Source organism: Coturnix japonica, chromosome 12 (assembly GCF_001577835.2).
Source record: "Coturnix japonica isolate 7356 chromosome 12, Coturnix japonica 2.1, whole genome shotgun sequence".
Classification (NCBI taxonomy): Eukaryota; Metazoa; Chordata; class Aves; order Galliformes; family Phasianidae; genus Coturnix; species Coturnix japonica.
Genome location: NC_029527.1, coordinates 8,248,077 through 8,269,011, shown reverse-complemented (window position 1 = coordinate 8,269,011; position 20,935 = coordinate 8,248,077). Strand labels below are relative to the sequence as shown.

General features: G+C 44.1%; 2 protein-coding genes and 1 long non-coding RNA gene across 5 annotated transcripts in view; 2 read left to right on the top strand and 1 right to left on the bottom strand.

Moving 5' to 3' along the window:
• Positions 1-8,884, top strand: part of UROC1 (urocanate hydratase 1) — a 29,731-nt gene extending 20,847 nt beyond the window's left edge. For both annotated transcript variants that reach the window (XM_015875051.1, XM_015875050.2), the window contains 4 exons: positions 1,232-1,331; positions 3,610-3,691; positions 7,629-7,728; positions 8,667-8,884. In XM_015875051.1, coding sequence (XP_015730537.1) covers positions 1,232-1,331; positions 3,610-3,691; positions 7,629-7,728; positions 8,667-8,807 — 423 coding nt within the window. In that variant the 3' untranslated portion in view covers positions 8,808-8,884. The remainder of the gene's footprint in view (positions 1-1,231; positions 1,332-3,609; positions 3,692-7,628; positions 7,729-8,666) is intronic.
• On the bottom strand, positions 7,959-10,489 carry LOC107319841. The gene is made up of 2 exons (XR_001557977.2): positions 10,379-10,489; positions 7,959-10,242 (listed from the first exon to the last, which is right to left on the bottom strand). It is a non-coding gene; the product is annotated as an uncharacterized LOC107319841 (long non-coding RNA).
• ZXDC (ZXD family zinc finger C) lies at positions 10,395-20,667 on the top strand. 2 transcript variants are annotated; one of them, XR_001557975.2, is made up of 11 exons: positions 10,395-11,634; positions 12,378-12,530; positions 12,805-12,883; positions 13,002-13,132; positions 13,665-13,835; positions 14,135-14,820; positions 15,578-15,662; positions 17,285-17,457; positions 17,829-17,930; positions 18,476-20,302; positions 20,382-20,667. XR_001557975.2 is itself a non-coding variant. In XM_015875049.2 (10 exons), the coding sequence occupies exons 1-10, from the start codon at positions 10,419-10,421 to the stop codon at positions 18,560-18,562; spliced, it is 2,883 nt and encodes a 960-aa protein (XP_015730535.1). In that variant the 5' UTR covers positions 10,395-10,418; the 3' UTR covers positions 18,563-20,667. The 2 variants fall into 2 exon arrangements, 1 of the variants encoding a protein (XP_015730535.1); XM_015875049.2 differs by having other exon boundaries at positions 18,476-20,667.
• The last annotated feature ends 268 nt before the right edge of the window (positions 20,668-20,935 follow it).

Sequence of the window (20,935 nt, the reverse complement as noted above, 5' to 3'; positions counted from 1 at the left end):
CACTGAGTGATTTTAAAAAAAAGAGTTTTTACAACAACTGAATTACTGTGTGAGTTTGAAACGTTCAGATTAGTAACCTCACATCTGTTGATTTGATTCAAATTCTTGTTTCTTTCCTTCTCTGGATGGTAAAAGGTTTATGAAGGATTGTGATCTCTGCTCATAAATAGGTTTCATCAGTGCCCTGCTGCTTCCTGATTGCGTGTATACAGCAGTGCTGGATTTAGGCATGTCCACTCCTTCATCTCTTTTACAGCCAAACTACAATAAGTACCCTTTTAAAAGAGGCAAAAATTCAAGGCAAATTTGGAAGGGATTCCATCAAGGAAAGGTCTTTGTTTTTGTTACTCGGATAATGTTTGTTAAAATATTTCAAATGTTGAGCTGTTGACCTTCTCAGGATTCAAAATGAACGTCACTGCAAGCTAATCTTAACAAGTAAACCTGACCAGACACAGAACTCCCTTGGAGCTACGACTCACAAGGTCAAAATCCCAGGCCCTTCAGATTTTGTCCTTTTTTGTGCTTCTTCAAATCTCCATTCCCCCTCTTGGAAGCTGGGTGCTCATATCCAGTTTCAGTTATTTTCTAATCCAATGCCAGCATAAAACAGAGCCAGTTAATTCCCGACCACACCATTCCAAAGAGAGTGAATGGCTCTTATAGAAACATATGCATGGCAAAGGGTAATGAAACGCTGCAAACTGCTCTAGATTATTCTGTCAGTTAAATTCCAGATCAAGGAGGGGCTTGTTTGGTCTGTGTGAGGACACTAATTCTTGTTGCTGCCTTATTTGTAGTCTTGAAGTCTTCCAAAAGAATGGGGGGGGNAATACTATTTGTTTACATTTGGTTGGAAAAACAACTATTTTTTTTTTTTTGAATGAGTTTTTAGGCTCTGAAGTGTGTTTGCAATTTCAGTAGAGAAAGGTTTCAGATGAGAAAGCCACAGTTCTCCTCTTCTCCCTGTCCCTTTCCGAGGATGTAATGTGCATAAAAACTAACTCAAGTTCTCAGTTGTGAATTGGTGTTGGTTATCATGAACAACATGTCAGCATTCCTTTTGTAATAAATGGAGAGCAGGGAGGGAAGGAGGTTCAGGGGATTTAAGAGGTGGGATAAAGCTGTGATTTGTTGTGACTTAAATAGAAGCAAATTCAGCAAAAGATGACCCACGGTAGCATTGACAGCCCACAGAAGACTCCATCTGCTGTCTTTTTTGCTTTCATAGGCTCCAGTAGTCCTAAGCCGAGATCACCACGATGTGAGTGGGACTGACAGTCCTTACAGAGAAACATCGAATGTTTATGATGGATCAGCTTTCTGTGCAGGTCAGCAGAGCATTTGAATATTGTCTGTACAGGCAAAAAAGGAAAATGCTTTGAGATATATACATATATATATGTATAAATGTTTCTATTCAACCCTTTAATCCCAGTTAATCAGACTTTCTGTGACCTTGCCATAGTGGCTGTCAAGTAATACAGAAATGAATATGGAGCTAGTTATATAGGAGGGCCTCAGAAGAGTGCTGAAAATTCAGTGAAGATGTACTAGATTTACCTGAATGCAGATGGAGAGCAGTTGGTCTTAGAGAACTGCACCTTGTGTTTGATTTTAATTCTGTATCTCTGTCTTTCCAAGAAGTGATGTGAGCAGAGTTATGGCAGGGCTTCCTTGGGATACGTGAAATTAAAATCAGATTCAAACAGCATTTTTATTAATGCTTTAAGACTTGCAGTTCTGATCATTCTTTGCTCAAGGGTTCAAGAAAAGCCTGGAGTTTCTGAAAGGAACTTTCTGGTCATGCAGAAATGTACGTTGATAGTAAAAGCACAAGAATGAAGTCAGGAGTTCTGGATTAGATTCCACTCCTTGTTGCTCACTCACAGTGTGACTGTGGGCAAATTGCTATTCAATATGAGCCTTTAATTCTGCATAGCTGATGTGAACTAACCAGAATCTGCTTTTAAGAAATGATGAAATGATGCTTTAGAAAAAATAAACCCAACGGATACCAGATTGTGGATGTGAAACAAGAGTGAAGCACTAATCATTTCTTCACCTAAGTCTCAATTTTCCATTCAAAATTATGGTAATAATTTTAGCCCAATTGTGTTTTCACATGTCGTGAACTGACGATCATTCAGTGACTCGAGGCAGGAGGATGCAAGTTGTTATAGAAGGATTGTGATTGAGATAGCTGGGAATATTGAACGACTGCCATTAGGACTGGAAATTCATAATAGAAACAAATTATGGGTCAGTGTTCAGGAGAAAAGTTCCCTGCTATCTTTAATGGGCCGCCTGATGAAATGGGGCTTTTAGCAGTGCCTATCAGACTCACTTCAACATTTTTATGAGAATGTTGGCTGGTTGCAATGTGCCAAGTGGACAGAGGCCTGAAATAATGTTTGTTTCTGCCAAGATGCACAAGGAACAGCAATCTAAACAGATGCCTCCACCAAAGGGCTTAACCATGTAATAAACAGAAGGCAATGCCCTCAGGAGAGGGCAAGAGAAACAAGGCCTGCTAAACCCAATTTCTTACTGTGTGCTTTTTCTTTGAGTTTTCTATATTATATGAACTGTCTGCCTCTGAGGGCTTTTCCAAATCCCATTGGCTGGTGTTTCTGCTGGTCTTTGAAACCAAGTGAGGCTCTGGAGGTAATTAAAGAGCACCTTATGTCTCAGGTCTTCCTCTCTCTTCTCTCCCTCCCTTCCTGCTGTTTTAACACCATGTATGAGTTGTTTTCGTTGAAATTGGCTCTTCTCTAGCACAGAATTTCTAAGTCTCTGCTTGTGTAATTTTATTCTGCAATAATTACCTTGTCAAACATGGACCACTGCTGCTCTGCAAAGTGTGTTTCAGACATTTGCACAGTTAGTGACCTTTATCAAAGCCAAGGAGCACGATGTTATTACATCGTTATCCCACTTGCCATGCTCCTTTTCCAACCTCTATTCTTATCGTCTGCTGGCTGAGGAAGAAAAACATATGTGTTAAGAATATAGGGAACTGAATATCTCCCATTCCCTCCTGACAGCACTGTAATTATGATAATTGGGTTATTAAAGTGACTTAATGCCAGAGAGAAGATGCCATAATGGGGCTTTTGACAGGGTTTAACATAGATTAGTGCTCAAGTAAACTCATTTTTCCATCAAATATATACCAACTGTGGGGTTGCAAATGTGACCAGTGTGAATATTGTGCTAGCATTTTTTTACAGTTAAAAGCAACTGCCTCCAAACTAAACCTAGATAAATGTCTTCAGTAAATTGTACACTGTTGTCCTTTGCATGTTCTTCTTTTGGAGTATATCCTTTAGCACAAGTTGCAGTGAATGTATGAAACTCTAGTGAATGTATCAACAGAAATATCGTATTTGGCAAATGACGGTTGTCTCTGAATTATTGGTCTTCATTTTGGAAACAAAGAAACATCCCAGGTGATTTCAGCAGTTCCAGGGTCCAGGACAAAGTTCTCTGTGACCAGAGAACGCTGCCATCACATTGCCAGTGGAGATGATGGGAAAGAAGTGAGCAGCCAACAGAAAACAAATGCAGCATGTCTGATCCATGGTAACACCTTTCCTTTTCTCCTAGACATGGCGGTACAAAACTTCGTAGGAGATGCATTCAGAGGAGCAACCTGGGTTGCCCTGCACAACGGTGGTGGAGTTGGCTGGTGAGAACTTGGTGGTGCTTCTAAAGCTGGGTTATGAAACCAGTTATCACTGCTGGGGGAGGAGCGAGAGACAGGAGGGGAACTGTGTGCTGTATCACTGGTGTAGTATGGTGCCATGATCATGGGAAGGGTGGGTTTGCAGGCAAGGGCTGAAAGGATGCATTTATAAGGTGAAGTGTAGTTCTGTACAAGGATCTTTTAATTCCTTTCAATATGTCAAGAAAAAGTGCTATGGATATTGACCACAGCACAGTTTGGGTAACTTAATTTGCCAAACAAGGACAGTCTGCCATGGTTTTCTTGAACAGATCCCACTTCCAGAGTTGTCTTTGCACATGCACAGTCAGAGTGTTAGTGGATGGATTATGTTTAGGTTTCCCCTTAAGCTATATTTAAATCTGTGACCTTAGGACCCCAATATAAATGCCCATGTGCTGAAGTGCAATGAGGGGTTATTGATGCAAAGCAGCTCAGGTGCCAGCAAACCCCCAGTCTTCTTTCTCCCTTTGCTTGTGCAGAAGACCACAGCCATGTCTTCATTTTTTGATGTAGCCAAAGAGAGACAACTCTTATAAAATACTTTAGTGATCCTTCTCACTTCACTGTTTCATCCAGTTCTGGAATGTGCCAACAGAAGCAAACTAAAGAACTTGTTGCAGATGTTATCCTCAGAGACATTTGATGATAATTATTCCTTGTCCAGATGAGCTGGAGCTAGAAAAATAACCCTTCAGCTCAGATGCAGAGTTTCCTTCCTTGTACTCCTTTGATTTTTTCAGAGGAGTAACTACTGAATAGAAAGTATGTACGAGAAACTGTATAATAGGATAAGAAAACATTGAGGGCTTACACATGTGCAGTGGGAAATATGACTTTACTGATGTCAGTAATAACAACCACAGTAATCAGGACTTGCAACTTCTGAATTCTAAGTGAGAAATACATTCCATAATATCTACTTACTCTGATCACCTCAGTCACAGCCTTGAGAAAGCAGCAGACTGAAGCTTTCTGAATGGCTTTAGCTGAATTTAACCTTTTATAGTGTCTGCTGTTGGAATACCAACAGACCACAGCCTGTGTGATTACATCACTGTGATTTGGTGAGGAGTATGGAGCTGAAAGTTAGTTCTGTCTCTGCACGAGCCTTCGTAAACCACCATGCTGGGACTCAGATGTGCTAACAATGCTGTGTCACTATGTGCCACGGTCTGCAGAGCCCCAAAAGCTCTGTAGGAAAAGGTGGTTCTGTTTGGGTTAACTGATCCCAGTACCACCCCAGCCAGTTAAACCTGCACCCCCTTGGCTTCTAAGGAAAAAAAAGAGGAACAATTTAAGAAGCAAAACCATTCTCCAACCTTTACAAATGCCTTTCCTTGCTGCAAAGATGGATGCTGTTAGGTTTTAGGATGGATTTGCTTCTTCTAGGGAGGTAAAGATCTAGCTGACTTTTCCATAAAGAAATTTCCGTGTGCCTAGTGGAATCTCTTTGTCAGCTGATGTGGAGGTGTGAAAGTGCACCTGGAAGCTTCTACTTGTGTGAGGATATATATACATTCAAACGTGTGTAACTAGAGGGAAATCAAGGTCTTTTTTGGCAGATCAGAAACAGCAATTGAGCTGTGTCCAGCTCCCAGTCCTCCCTGCAGCAGCTGGGGTTGGCTGGAGCTGCTGACAGATCTGCTATTGCTTCTGTATGAGACCAGAAATTCTGCGCTGGAGCCTTGTGGGGCAAAGACAAAAGAAGAAGAAAAAAGCAGGATTAATATTCATTTAGCTGGAATCTGCATCATGTGCTGTTTGAGAGACTTAAGATTAGCATAGTATTGACTATGATTACTGCAAGTGAATGTTAATCATTTCTTGCTGCCTGTTTTTTTTTGCAGAATAAATAGTGTAGGGTCCGAGTAATCTGTAGTAGAAGAAGGCAGAAGTAATTTAAGAACTGAATTGTGCTGTTGACGGTGTGACATCTTGTTTGTGAGGGAGGCCTTGTTTTCTTTGATCACCTTGGAAGGAGACATCTGGAAATTATAGGAGGTAGCTTAGGTCAAAATGCCACATGTTTCTCTAATTAGCTGAAAATATGGCCCAATGCTAATGAAGGCAGAGAACTCCCCTTTAAAAGTGAGAGATTTTGCTAGAGGATCCATTCTAACAAATGGTGGCATTCAATTTGAGTGACTTTTAGATGGTAGGACAGATTCTGATGAGTGATTCTGATTTACACTGGAGTAACTGCATGGAAATTGATGGAGAGACTCTGAATTTATGGAGTGCAACTGAGATCAGACACTCACTGTTCATGCCTGAGCTTCAAAGGATGCTCTTTGGGATGCTGTGCACAGAAGGGATCTCTGCCACTGAAAGAACATCATCTGCTAACGTGGCACATCTTTATAAAGCATCACTCTGGAGGCCTCTTGCTGCCTGATACTGTCAGTGGGCTGCCCTGAGGTGTGATCATACTGTGATCCCGATTGCGCTGTGATGCCATCACTAAAAGCAGAAATGGCAGGAATTGCAAATGTTTGGATGCTCGTTTTCATCCCCAAATGAGACTAAAGGTGGAATTAAAGATTTCTCACCATAAGAGCTGTTTGTGTCACTGCTGAGTGTCGATCCTAAAGAATCATTTTGTGTCAACGTTTCCACCGAAAACATGACTGAAATTTTCCTGCTAAAGAAGGAAACTGATTCATCTGCTGACATTCTGTTGTGAGCACTGTCAGTTACAAGAAAACTGTGCTTTTCAACAGAAGATGTTTGTAATAGTAGCATATCTAATAATCTAATGGAAGGAATTAGAATAAAGGTACAGTTGAAGTGGAAGGAACTACAATAAAGGTACAGTGACTGTGAGAGCTGGAGCTGAGAGCTCTTTGCTCAGCTATGTGGTAAAGTGCTACTTATCACACAGGTAGTGCATAAAAGGGTATTAGCATCATGTATGTACTTTGCCTTAGAATGACAAGGGGAAAACATGAGTACTAGGATCAGGAAGCAGATCTCAAGTCTGTGAGGCTCTGGTGCAGCATTGTATTTCCCATTTCCTAAGGTGCAGGAAAATAGACAGTAAGAAATGATTCTTGTCTGGATTAGAGGACACCTATGTATGTCTTACTCATAGGTATGTCTGATGTTATTTGAAGTAAATTTTGTGGGACTACAAAACACAGAAGGCAAGACCCAGCCTTCAGAACCTCCTTCAGTCTCTCCTGCCACGTGCTGCTGTAGGTAGGATATGCCCCATCTCACACATTGCTGATGCTCAGTTATAACACCAGAAGTCTCTTATAGATTTACAGCAACCAATAATTTTCCAACTGAATTCACCATATGCAACCAAACAGGAACTCGAGCAGACCAGATTCTGAAGTGAGACAAGATGTTTTTCTCTATGTGTTTCCCCTGTCCTTATAAAACCAGACTGGTATTTCTCCCACGTATAGTCTGTTAGATGGCAGTATGTTTCTGTTCTTCTACCAATAAATCTGCTTCCTGAAACGTTGGCACTGCAGCCTCTACACATCTTTGTATCTGATACAGAAATGAATGTTTCTGAAATGATCGAGGCAGATGTGCATGAAGTGGTGCTTAACACTTTAATAAAACACACTCACGTTTGTCCCAAGAGAATATAAACAGATCCATCTGTCTGCTTCGGTAAGCACACAGTCCTCCTTGCAATCCTATGGATATGGTGGATTCTAGCATAGAAAGCACAAAGAGCTTAACCTTCAAACTACTGAGATAAGTAACTCCTGAGTCCATTGGGAGTATTTTTTGTATGAAAGGCCATTGTTAGTGCCTTATTCAGCATCATTTCTACAATATTCTCATCCTTCCAGTGCAGCTGATCAAATCCACAATGTTTTGTGGCATTGATTTGTGTTCTTTTGATTCAAATTCTTACATTCCTATTGGTTTTTTTTAGGGGTGAAGTGATCAACGGGGGATTTGGCCTGGTTTTGGATGGGTCCACGGAGGCTGAAGAACGAGCTAAGATGATGCTCAGCTGGGATGTTTCCAATGGAGTAAGCAAAACTCATACACCTTCACTTCTCTATCTTCCTAACTTCTAGATCTAAGTGTCTTTAAAGGAGGAGGAATAATTTGAACACATTCCCTGTCTCAGATCTAAAATATCTTTACTAAACAATCGAGGAAGAAGGAGGAGAACAATGGTATTAATTTGTAATTAATGAAGACAAACCCTTAGCAAGCACTGTGCATCACAGACAGACTTTTAAAAACCCAATCAATCTCTTGCTGCTCTGATTTATTGCAAGCAAAAGCCCCACTCCTTCACATACGTGTTTAGGAAGTACAGTCGGGGAACGTTACCCATGTTATATACGAGGCTGAAAAGAAACTATAGTGCACCCTTAAAATACACTGCCAGGAATAGTCACAGCTGAGTGGCAGGGAAATCGGCTTGGTGACTTGAAAGGTCATTTCTAGTTGTTATCGCTGTGATCCTGAGAACTTCTTATAAGCCTTACATTAACCAAATGCTTAAATATTTTGCTAAGTTGGAATCTGGGGATTTTTTTTTTTGCCCACTTTTGTGTCTGAATCTTACAGACCCTGATACGCAATTCATAGAACAGAGAATTCTAAGGCACTGAATACAAGGAAGTACTTGCTTCCTTCTAAGTACTCCTTCCTTTTGTTCCTGGTGTTTTCCTTCATCCAGCAAACTTCTTGCACACAGATCAAACTGCAGAAGGGCTTATAGTTCCCTGTCTGTGGAGCTTCACTCATATGCTGGCAGACTTGGGCTTCTTAATTTCGTATTTTGAAAATGCACAGAGTGAAATTTGCCCTTTTAAATAGAAACTGGCAGAGAGCTGAAGGATTTATTGTGGTGAAATTGAGTGTCAGTGTTGCACAGATATCACGCAAAATGGGATGGGGCAAGAAAAATGGGTGATTTTTTTGTTTTGCACTCATTGATTTTCTGGTCTGACAGGTTGCCAGGCGCTGCTGGTCGGGTAATGGCTACGCGTATGAAACGATCTGCCAAGCAATGAGAGACAACGCCGCACTGAAAGTGACTCTTCCTCAAAAAGTGGTGGATGAGAACATCTTGGAACAAGCCCTCAGAAGTTAGTGGGAAATGCAATGTTTCCTGGCAGAAATGTCTGATACAATGTGCAAACAATAAAAGCCTTGCAATTGTCTCTGGCACTACGTGCGTTTTTTCCTTCTAACTCATTAATAGGACAGATCTGTATCTGCTTGTGACAGGTCCACTGATGTCAGAACAGCCTTTTCACTGGTATGTGATGAGTGATGAGCTGCAGTCTTTGGACTGTGGGATCTCAAGAAACCAAATAATGTTAAGTAACAAAACACCACAGGGTCTTATAAAGCGTCTACTCACTGCACCTCCAGCATTGCCTCCAGAAAACAGCAAACCTGGTGTGCTGTGTTGTTTTTTGTTTTTAATTTCCTTTAGAAATCAGTTCTTTACTCTGTTCACACAGTGTGTATCTCCAGATGAACAGCAAGAGGCTGGCATCTGCTTGCAACCAAACCTGCGAAATGCATTTTGTAGCTCACCAGAACTGCTTTACGCTGTGGAAAAAAGCACACATTGACAAGTTACACCACTGAGAGCTGAGTAGTTGCCAGCCAGATTTGACAGCCTTTCTTTAACATATGTCAGGCGTTAGCTATTAATAATCACACTGGGTTGGTATCTTGGTAGCTGTATCTCATACAAGCACTCAAGTTACTGTAGCCCAAAAGAAATGGGGCACCTTTTGTCATAAAAAACATCCAGAAAATGGCTGTTTGTGCTATGGAAGCTCAGCTCCACCGTCATCTTAATCCCAAGTTGAAAGATCTACCACAGAAAACGTGGAAGAAATATTATTATGGATTCTTCACCTTTGTGTTATTTAGTACTGAGATAACAGTAACCGGTCACCCCCTGCTGGGATGAAGCAGCTTGTGATTTCCAGCACACAGAAGCCATAGGCCAGGGAAAAAACTCCCTGAGCTCTGCTGAGCCTCCTTGTTTTTCTGCTCTCTGTTTGCAGAGAAACCGTGTCTATGAATGAACAATTGTTCTGCATCAATCTGGGGGGACGCTGATGTCATTTCTAGGCAGATGACCTCAATGCTGGAAAAACTCAATACAAGCAGAGCAGCCTCCTTCAAACACATCTGCAGTCACTGTATGAGGCCAGACAGTAGATAACAGATGAGATTAATCTCTCAACCCCAACCCACCCCCACCATGCCCATAACCACGTCCATCAGTGCCACATCTCCATGGCCCTTGAACACCTCCAAGGATGGTAACTCCACTTCTCCCTGTGCAGCCTGAGTTTCTCTAACATCCAACCTGGTGCAACTTAAGGCCATTTTCCTCTTGCTTGCTGTATGAGATACGATGCAGAATAGCTCCAGGGACACAATCATCCCACTGGAAGGATCACAGCACCATCTGCTGGGACCGCTCGAAGGGTTCACAGCTGCCGGAGCCCACAAGCAATTTGGTTCTTCCTTCTGCTTAAGACTGGAGAGCCAGAACAGACCTGAAAACGAGAACGAAAAATAGAATGAAAGATAAAACAGCCAAGCCCTGGGCAACCTGATCTAGTAAAGGTGTATGTTTGGTGGCCCTGCCAGGCAGGGGGTTGGAACTACATGATCCTTGAGGTCCCTTCCAACCTGGGTCATTCTGTGATTGTTCCCGTCCGATCCCCGCTCCATGGATCCGCACTCCGTGTTTCCACGCCGCCTCCAGCTCCGTTCCGCTCCGTTCCATTCCGTTGTTCCGCGTTTCCTCTCCGACCGCTCCATGCCCCGCCCCCCGGCTCCGGTTTCAGCCGCTGCTACAGGGACCCCCAAGATGGAAACGCAGGGGCTGCCCGCCGCGGAGGCGGCCCGGGCCCGGCCCGGCGCCCAACATGGCGGCCCCGCCGCGCCGCCCGCCGCCCCGGGCCGCCCTCCGCCTCCGCCCGACTGGGACCGGGCGGCCTCCTCCGCCGCCTCCTCCTCCGCCGCCAGCAGCGCCTCGTCGGGCCTCTACGTGAGCTTCCCGGTGCTGCTGGTGGAGGAGAAGCCGGAGTCCGGCCCGGCTCCCAGCCCCAGCGCTCCTCCGGCGGGCCCCGCTCCCGACGGCGACGGGCTGCTGCTCGTCCTCAACGTGGTGCGCGGCAACGCCGAGCCCGACTCGGGCGACGGGGATGCGGGGCGGGCCCGGCCCGGCCCTTCGCCCGCGGAGCCGCCCGATGAAGGCCCCGGCTCCGCGCCGCCGCCGCCGCCTCCGCCTCCTCCTCCTCCCCCGCCGCCCCGCGATGGAGACGGAGACGGCGGCTCGGAGGACGGCTCCTTCTCGGGGACCATCACCATCAACAACCAGAGCCTGCTGGTGCGCATCGAGAACGGCGTGCTGACGCTGGGGCCCGGCGCCGAGCAGGCCGCGAACAACGCGCCGCCCCCGGCCCAGCCGCCTCCCCCCGCCGAGCCCCCGCCGGGCGTCCCGAGGCCTCGCTCCCCGCCGGCCTTTCCCTGCCCCGAGCCGCGATGCGGGGAGGCCTTTCCCCGCAAGCAGCAGCTCCGGCTGCACCGACTGACGGCGCACGGAGGCGGAGGAGGGGAGGACGGCCGCGGGGCGGGGGGGGCGGCTCGGCCGTTCGGCTGCCCGGTGCCGGGCTGCGCCTGGTCCTTCGCCACGGCCTACAAGCTGCGGCGGCACCTGCACTCGCACGATAAACTGCGGCCCTTCGCCTGCGCCGCTCCCGGCTGCTCTAAGCGTTTCACTACCGTGTACAACCTGCGGGCCCACAGCCGCGCCCACGAGCAGGAGGCGGCGCACAAATGCGAGGCGTGCGGGCAGCGTTTCCCCAGCGTCGCCCGACTCGCCGCCCACCGTCGCCGCAGCCACCTGGAACCAGAGCGGCCCTACCGCTGTGACTACCCCGGTAAGACGCAAATGGGGCCGGGCCCGCGGGGCTCCGTGCCTTCTCCGTCCCTTCTTCCCCCTACAGCCGCCCTCGGGTCAGTCCGAGGTCCCTGCTGTGCTCGCTTTGCTTCCTTGCTGCCTCTCCTCCCTCTCCCTTTGGAGCCTGCAGGAATGTCCCCTCTCCCTGACACCCTCGTTCACAAGGGGGGTGGTTTGGAGTTGAGGGGTGCAGCTGCGATGAGGTGGTGGAATGCCAGCAGTGGAAGCACCAACCTTGTGTTGTGTGCCTTATGCAGGCGTTGGTTGTCGAACAGGCTGCCCAGGGAGGTTGTGGATGCCCCGTCCTTGTTCAAGACCAGGTTGGACGGGACCCTGGGCAACCTGATGTAGTAAAGGTGTATGTTTGGTGGCCCTGCCAGGCAGGGGGTTGGAACTACATGATCCTTGAGGTCCCTTCCAACCCGGGTCATTCTGTGATTCTGTGATCTGTTGTCCTCTTTGGCCGAGTAATTGTAATCCCTGAGAATAACTTTCTTCTCAGATTGATAAGGCGCTGCCACCCAGGGAGTGGTGGAGTCACTGTCCATAGAGGTGTTTGGGAGCCATCAAGATGTGGTGCTGAGGAACATGTTTGTGGGTGCGGTGATCGTGGGTTGACAATTGTAATTGATCTTAGGGGTCTTTTCCAAGCATAATGGTTATATGAAAGCATCTTTTATGCGTACCAACCTGATGCACTGTTTGTTTTCTGTCTCTCCCCAGGCTGTGAAAGGACTTTTATCACAGTGAGCGCACTGTTCTCCCACAATCGGGCCCACTTCAGGGAGCAGGAGCAGTTTTCCTGCTCGTTCCCAGGCTGTAACAAGCAGTACGACAAAGCATGTCGGCTGAAAATCCACATGAGGAGCCACACAGGTACTCACAAAACTGAGACCACAGGTTTCAGATTAGTTGTACTAATAATGGTCTGTGTTCTGTGATGCATATGGAGATGTGCAGTAGCCTTGAGGTAAAGAAGATGCTGATTGTAGATGAGGGGAGAGGGCATCACTGCTTGTATGTGATTTACCTGAGGTGGTGGTTGAGTCTTGTAGTCTTAAAATAATTGAATTTAAACAGCATTGGGGATTTCTTAATCTAATACCGGTGTGTGATTTGGTATTGTTAACGTGACCTTTCTTTGCTTAAGGTGAGAGGCCTTTTATCTGTGACTTCGAAGGCTGCGGTTGGTCTTTCACTAGCATGTCCAAGCTGCTGCGACACAAGAGGTAGCGTTGTCAGACTGTGCTGTTTGTTTGAAGTCCCTGTTTGTTAGGTTTTGTTTTTCCTTCCAGCAGTCAAAGCAGTGGATGCAGTCTTGCTAATGGTGATTCCGTTTGTTTATAGGAAACATGAAGATGACAGGAGGTTCACGTGCCCGGTAGAAGGCTGTGGGAAGTCCTTCACAAGAGCAGAACACTTGAAAGGCCACAGCATAACCCACCTTGGTACAAAGCCATTTGAGTGCCCAGTAGAAGGTACTGCTCAGCTCTTGCATTAACTGGTAACTGCTGTGTGCTGTGTAAATAGAGGAAAGCTCAGTGCTCTTCACCAAACACAAGCTAGTTACAGGATCACAGGGAGTCTTCTAACAGGGTCTGAACAGATAAAACTGAAGGTCTATTGCTTCAGTTGGACTCCAGGAATGTAGAAGATTGGGTATGATCTGGAATATTCACCTTCACAAAATAAAACAGCTTGGTGGTTGTTTCTCCTTTTAATGGTTTTACCAGCCGTTATCACCAAGCATTTTCAAGTAAAATGCCACAGAGGGGAAGGAATAGATTGAATGACTTAGCATTTCTTCTTGTCAGAAGTGGCTTGCTGAGCTGTCCTATCCACTTGATGTAAAACGAGAGGTTGTATATTTGGCTTGCTTCTGAGTCCTCTGAATGTATGTTCAGATGCTACTGACCAACAGAGAGTTGTGATTTGTTCTGTAGAGACACTAAGGCTGAATGTCAGGCTATAACTAGGTGAATCCTTAAAGCCATCTGTATCTTCTTGCAGGCTGTTGTGCAAAATTCTCAGCACGGAGCAGTCTGTACATTCACTCCAAAAAACATCTTCAGGATGTGGAGTCATTAAAGACTCGCTGCCCTGTATCCAGCTGTAATAAGTTGTTCACTTCCAAGCACAGTATGAAGACGCATATGGTCAAACAACATAACTTCAGCCCAGGTAAGGGATTTGTTTCAAGCTGTGTGAGATGCAGCAGACCAACTCTAAAAGCTTCTTCCACTGATCATTCATATCCTTTCATCCTCACTGTCTGATGAAAGCTCTGATTTACAACCAGACCCTCCCCAAAAAGTTGTATTTAATGTGCTGTTGCCGTTTTACTGTCATTACGTTCCCTAAGAATGGGTAAAACTCTATTAGATTTCTTTTAAATTCTCACAGCTCCTTGTCATGGTAAGTCAAACTGTTTCCTTCTTTGTCCCAGCAATTAAACATGTCCGAACTGTATTCCACCGCAGATCTCCTGACGCAGCTTGAAGCGACCAGCTCCCTTACACCCAGCAGTGAGCTCACCAGTCCAGGACACAGCGACCTCAGCAACATAGACCTTGTTTCTTTGTTCTCCAATGTGTCCAGCAACAATTCGGGGATCTCAGCAGACATGGCGTTAGTGAACTCTGGAATTGTCACCATAGATGTTGCTTCAGTAGGCTCAACTCTTGGAGGAAACCTGCCTGTCAGTAGCAGTTCCTTAAGCCAGGCAGTCGATCCTTTGATACTGGTGGCCAGCAGCGATATGCAGCAGAGCCTGGACAGTTCTCTCTTGCTGGGAACTGGGACAACAGTTCTACAGCAAAGCACTTTAAATTTGGATGACGTACAGACTGTCAATGCGGAAGCCTTGGGTTCGTTAGCATCGCTGTCAGTGAGGAATCCCAGTCAGGATGTGCACGGTTTGACATCCAGCAATAACTTAACAATTGACACAGCCACTTTGACTCCTTCTAGCAGCCTTGGTGGTACCAATGTGCCTGAGTTACTGACACCAACTAAAATGGAACGGAATTTGCTTCCCAGCTCCGATGTTGTTGGTCAGCAAGAGGGCAGCAAAGTAGTGACTCAATTTGTTTTCTCCAACCCTCCAGGAAGCTACAGCGCTCAGAAAGAAATGGATCTTAGCACAATGACTGGCAGCTCATTTTTGGTACGCAGTAGCTATATTCATTTACCCTTAGATGACTGAGACGCCTTGAATTTGGGGATATCCACTGCTGCTCACACCTTCTAGGCAGGCCTTTTGGTTTTTGAGGGTGATGTGCTTTGGCTTTTCTTTTTGGATGAAGGATGTAGAACACAATGAGCAGCGTGTTGTCAGAAATAGCTGCAGTGTGGTGATGAGTTCTCTTAAGAAAAATTGGAATTCTGATGGGGAGAGTGAAGGGAGAGCTTTTTAGAGTAGGGGTTTTAGAAAGCAACCATCCATTTATCTGAGGATGAAATGGGATTTGCAAGAAACCCCAGGCCAAGAAGATGCGGTGTCTCGTGTTCCTTACATGCAGGGAAATGTTTTGCATTGGGAGAGCCTTCATTCCCATAGCTGTTTCAAATACTCTTCCCTTTTTGCTTTATCATGTTGTTGGAGGCCTGTTTGTTTACAGCATGAAGTGTTGCTTCTATTGCCATGTTTACCCTATTAAAATCTGAATGCTTATAATTACAGAGATAACTTCCTTTTGTGTTGAACTCCAGGTATTAAATACAGGGAACTCACTGAAACTAATCAGAAGAGTATGGGAATATAGAATTCAGTGTTTGCAATATAAGATAAACACAACTGGGAACTCAGCAGTATGGTTTCATTGTCTTGGCTTGTTCTTGCATTCAAAGTTATTGCATTTCTTGGTTTTCTTTTTCTTGTTTTTTTTTTTTTTTTTTTTCTTTCTTTTTTCTTTTTAACTTAGGAGAGCAGTGGGTCTGCGAGAACAGACTACAGAGCCATTCAGCTGGCCAAGAAGAGAAAACAGAAAGGGAATGGGAGCAGCACAGGTGAGAAGACATCGTGTTAAATGTGCTAAACACAACTATAAAAGGGTTTGGCAGTGAAATAGGAACTGGTATCTGAGTACACTTTCAAGTACCATATCCATTTATTGGTAGTTAAAATAATTGGAACATCAAATTCATAGTAAAGAAATCTTCACCTTATGTTATAAAGTTTGTTATAAAGGTAATACCCTTCCACCCCCTCATCTGCTTTTGATTTTGTTAGTAAAGCAACAACAGAAGAAAGTCTGTCTTGCTTTCCATTGTTCATGTGTTTGATCCTACCTTGTGGGTTCTCTTCTGTATAGATAATGAAGAGATTAGCTGGATTTGCTTTGCTCCTTTGTTTCTGCTTAGTAACAACATCTCTGCCACGTCAAGGAATTTATTTCTGATTTATTTCTTATCTTGGAATACTCAAACCTCTCCGTTAGATTGAAACCTTTTAGAGAGCAGGGTGATCTTTCGGGTCACGATTTCAGATGCGTTGCCTTTCTCTTTAAGTAAAAGCTGTCTGATGTGGATTTGTCAGTTGAGAAGTGATGGGTGGCTCACTGTGCTTGGGGACAATCTCAGGTGTCTGAATTACATCTGCCCCTTGGTGCTGTGATGGAAAATCTGTTTTATATATGGTTTAGTTCTGGCTGCCTTTTGTAGGTGATAATTGTTAAGGTAAGTGAGGTAACTAGTTCTGAATTGAGTGCTGTGACATGCTGTTCTTGATGTAATCTGTACTTGTTCAGTGAGACATCATGCAGAAAGAGAGCTGCATTATGAGGTGCTTGTGTCATGAAACATGTGCATGTACCCAGTGCTGGTACACTTATTTATACGGGTGGTTGCATTAAATCTGCACCTGTTTCTATAATGGACACAGAACATTCCTGTTTCCTTTCTTACTCTGATATCCTGGTAGTCAGCTTCTCACCAGCTGCTGTCACCTTAATGCCACAATGTGATTCTCACAGTGATCAAAAGTCTTGTATTTCTCATTAGTTTAACTAGGCTACATAAGCACTGTAAAGGGAAGTTTGTTTTCTTAAAATGAAGTTACCGGAGCCTTTTATTTACTTTAGATTTAAAAGCAGACAAACGGATGACAGGATTTTATCCACTACATTGGTTTTTGATTAGCTTGGTGGCTTTTAGCTTGCAGTGTAAAGCTGTTTCATCCCATCCTTCACATTTCCTTCTGGAAGTAGATGAGCTTCACTATGATTTATTATTATTATTATGAATTGAAAAAAATAATAATGTACGTAATTTCTCAGGAAACAAATAGAAAAATAAAAGATGGAAAATGCAATTTCACTTCCCAGTTCCTTTCTATTGCTGTGCAAACGTGGCGGCATTTCTGTGCTACCAGAGGGGAGAGCCCTATGCTTAGCAGTTTGTGACGTGGTTTTATGGCATTCATGTTTTTACATGACAACTACTCAGTCAGCAGTTGGAGTTCATTGGTTGATTTTAGGTGCTTAATTACCTTGTGCTGTTCTGGGCTTGTCCCACATAGTGCTGTGAGTGGTGCAGGGTAAACTGATTGCATAAAATTGAAAAACACGAGCAAGAAACTTTGGCAAATTGCTTCTGACCACCTAAATAATGAACTTATTTATTTTTTTAAGGGACATCTAGCTCTGGTCAGAGGAAAAGTAAAGGTGGTAAAGTGAGCCCCACCAGTTTCTCATCGTCTGCTCCCAGTGGCCGGCTGGGTGGCAATGTTGTTCTGCCAAACGGAGGGCTGACAATAAGGGACCCTGCAACAGGAGCACAGTATGTGCAAATTCAGCTTCTTCAGGTGAGCACTGAGGGAGGAAGCATCCTTACCCTCTCTGTTATTCTGACTGGCACATGTGTAGAAGAATCTAAATGTGCTGGATGGGAATCTGAGATCTTCAGTTTGTACTCTGAAGTGTACACGTGCCCACACTCATGGAAAGCTTATAAGAAAAGTGGCTTTAGAGAGGTCTGGAAAAGGGGCAACAGGTTGTGTACTGAATAAGGTTTGAATTTAAGTGGTAGTTAGGATTTCTCTTACCTTTGTGAATGTAGGCCTTATACTAGCACGGAGCAGTGGCTTTATCAGTTTGTTAAGGCTCTGAGGTTGAGTGGTATTCATTGTGCTAAAATCTTCAGTCTTCTAATTACATTGCATTTCTGCTTTTACAGGATGATCCCTCAGGAGAGGGAGATTTGCCCTTTCAGCTGAGCTCTCAGTCCTCCTCATCACATTCTCAGCTCACAGTGGATTTACCTGTTCACATACTTCAGGTACAGCATGTCAGAGCCACTGGGTTTTATGGCCTCGCTTGGAAAGTGAATAGTTCATTCTGAACACTGATGTTCTCCTTAATGGAAACACCTTGTTTTCTATTAGAGGTTCAGATTTAATTGCAGGAAGCAGATAAGTGTATTGCAAGGCTTATCTTGTGTGTTTTACCAACCTTTGACATGTCACAGTGGTTGGTTTTTTTACCTCTGTTAGTGGGTAATGAATAACAAGATGTTATTTATTATTGGAGCGTCCCATCCTTGTTATCCTTTTCCTATCCTGCAGATACTGAGCAGGTCAAGAGAGACTGTCAGAACTGATAAGTGTGTAAGTGCAGGGAGAATGGGAAGTGAGAAAACAAAGCCTTGATCCTAGATGTCAGAGGGGTGTCTTGGGAACGAGAAAGCTTTGGGGAACAATTAAAACAACTCAGAATGTTTCTCTGATCTTGAGTTAACATCAGGGTGTTCTTACTGATAAGCATTAAGAGGTGAAAGTACTGGTCTTCTTTACTGGTTTGTTTGTTTGTTTTTTGTTTCAACAGGAACCACATAATTCTGCTGAAGATGATGCAGGTTCTGATAACTCTCAGTTCACTGGAAGCACAATAAACTTACAGGATCTGGAATGACAGTTATTAAGGACAGTTACTTGAAAAACCAATTGGGCAATCATGTCTCAACCAAATGAGATAACTCTGTGGGTCGTTTTCTGAGGAAGATAGGAAAACTAGGAGTATTGGATTATGGTTGTGTTCTTTGCGGTTTGCTAAAGACAGTTACAGCTGAAAGGTTTTCTTACCGAGTGTAAATCCTACTCGATGTGCCTGTGTAGTATAACCCATCAGCACGATGGTTACAGCCTGACGCAGGCTGCTGTACAGTGTTGTTTCAGGGAGAAGTACTCGATTCAACTTCAAACTGAGGTGATATTTACTGTTCTCATAGGAAAGCAAGTATTCTGCAGCTAACAGAAGTTTCTAATCCTGCCTACGATAGCTCAGACTTTCCTAACATTTACAGGTATTTTACACACAGGTGCACGCAGGTTATTCTGGCTGCCGTGTTTTGGCAGAAAACTGGAATCAAGTGCCACATGTAACAAAGCTGATGCCCGACACCGTGACAACAAGATGTTCTAGTTTTTGTTTTAGCAAGCTAGATTCTAAATGTTAACTTAGCTGTGAATCAGTTTGTAGCTCATGTTGAGTTTCTCCCTTTCCTTCTTCCCTCATCCCAAATACTCTGCTGAATTCTTCCAGCAAAACTTGAGAGAGAAATGCAATAGAACTGTACTCACTGTAAGTGGTGAGCTAAGACTCCAACAGTGTTTGAGAGAGGTTACTTTTATCTTTGTGTTCCCTTTTTTGGGAGGGATTTTTGACCGTCACGTAAGTTTAAGCACCTTGATTATGTCTCATCTACGAACTGCTGCCAAGTTGCTTGTAAACTGGCCATTACCTTCTTATTTTGATATATTTTATTATTATTATTATTATTTTTGAACTCTGTCAACACTTGTTCTTTACTGATATCCCACGGTATCACATGCATGGGGAGTTTCCGGCTGGTTTACAGAATATGCAATTGTTCAAATGCTGTGGGAGGGGAAGAAGAGCTGTTAGTAAGATCTGCCCCACTGAAAACCTGCAGTTTCTACTGGAGGGCAGGGGAGGAGGTTGTACGTACTGAACTGATCTGGACTGCAGACACCTAAGTAAGTATAGAATTGTATTGGGGGGGGGGAAATCAAAACACCCTTTGGTTACGTTTTAAGATAGTAATTAAGGGTTTCTCATGGTGGTGTACTAAATGCCTATAAAATGACGTATAGGAATTTGATAAGAGGGTGTATGTAATTTTTTTATTCTCAGTGAGCTGTGTGTGTATGCACGTACGTGTCTGGTTTTTTTTTTTTACATAGTAAGGTATGTCATGCAGAAGAACGTTGTGATCTTTCTAATCTTGCACATATTTATTTATTTTACAGTTATTCTGATGTTGAATTCACATGAGGTCATTCAGAAAAGCTTTTACTTCCTGTGCCTTTTCAACTATGTATGCGTCCAGAAGAAATGCTTTTTTTGGGTTGATGACTTAATAGGGGGGAAAAAAGAAGTATGCAGGTTACATTCAAGTTCAGATCCCGATTTCTAGACAGTATTTTATTCTCTGGTTGAACCAGTTTTATTTTTCTATCTTCTGTTTAACTGTCTGAGCATTGAGGTCTCTCTGTTCCTTTCATCCTGAGTTTACAGCTTATGCCCAGGGACTCTCGTTACCCTCTGGTGGGGTTTCCAAACCAAACTCACCGGTAGGGGAGATCTTCTACTTGATGGCTGTGACCACAACATAGGATCCTCTCCTGGGAGGTAGGAAGGTTGAGAAGGAATCATGCTGGAGGGACTGCTGGTTCTTGCTGTAGTGCTCACCGTGCTCTCTCTCTAACAGCTGAGATTCCTCAAGCTCCCAATGCCTGTGTTATCCTGTTCTCAAGGACCGTACCAGTTCGTAATCTAAGACAGTGGCCAAGGAACACTTCATCTTTTTATGGGACTTGCAGCTTAATCTTTCTACTTCTGAAAATGTACCTCACTCAGCTTTGTAAATGAATGTAAAGTGCTAACCTCTTGGGACTGACAATTGGATCATTTGGCTTAAAGTCCATTGCTGGCAATGGATGCCTGAAGAACTACTGGTGCAAAAGGGTTAATAAAGCTTTTTTTTTTTATGGTCAGTTTGTCACTGGGTATTGTTCTTTATATGGTTGCACCTGACATAAAGCTGACAGTCAGTGGATTTGTTTCTGTAGAGCTTGTTTTTTATTCCTTTGCTTGTATCTTCACAGTAGTGGGGTGGAGTCCACCAACCCATCCTTCAGATTAAGGTAGAGACTTCATTTTCACCTGGTCTGTGGTTATAATAAATGGTAAGTGCTTGGCTTAGCTGTGCCATGGTAAAATTGTTACCCAAGACACTGGTCGGGTTGGTAGGGATAGAGCTAT

Excerpts from the sequence above, each read along its gene's own strand:
- ZXDC (XM_015875049.2), top strand. The coding sequence starts at position 10,419 with ATGGATCCGCACTCCGTGTTTCCACGCCGCCTCCAGCTCCGTTCCGCT. Across the intron at positions 12,531-12,804 it reads CCACATGAGGAGCCACACAG|GTGAGAGGCCTTTTATCTGT; the intron begins GTACTCACAAAA and ends TCTTTGCTTAAG. Across the intron at positions 14,821-15,577 it reads TGACTGGCAGCTCATTTTTG|GAGAGCAGTGGGTCTGCGAG; the intron begins GTACGCAGTAGC and ends TTTTTAACTTAG.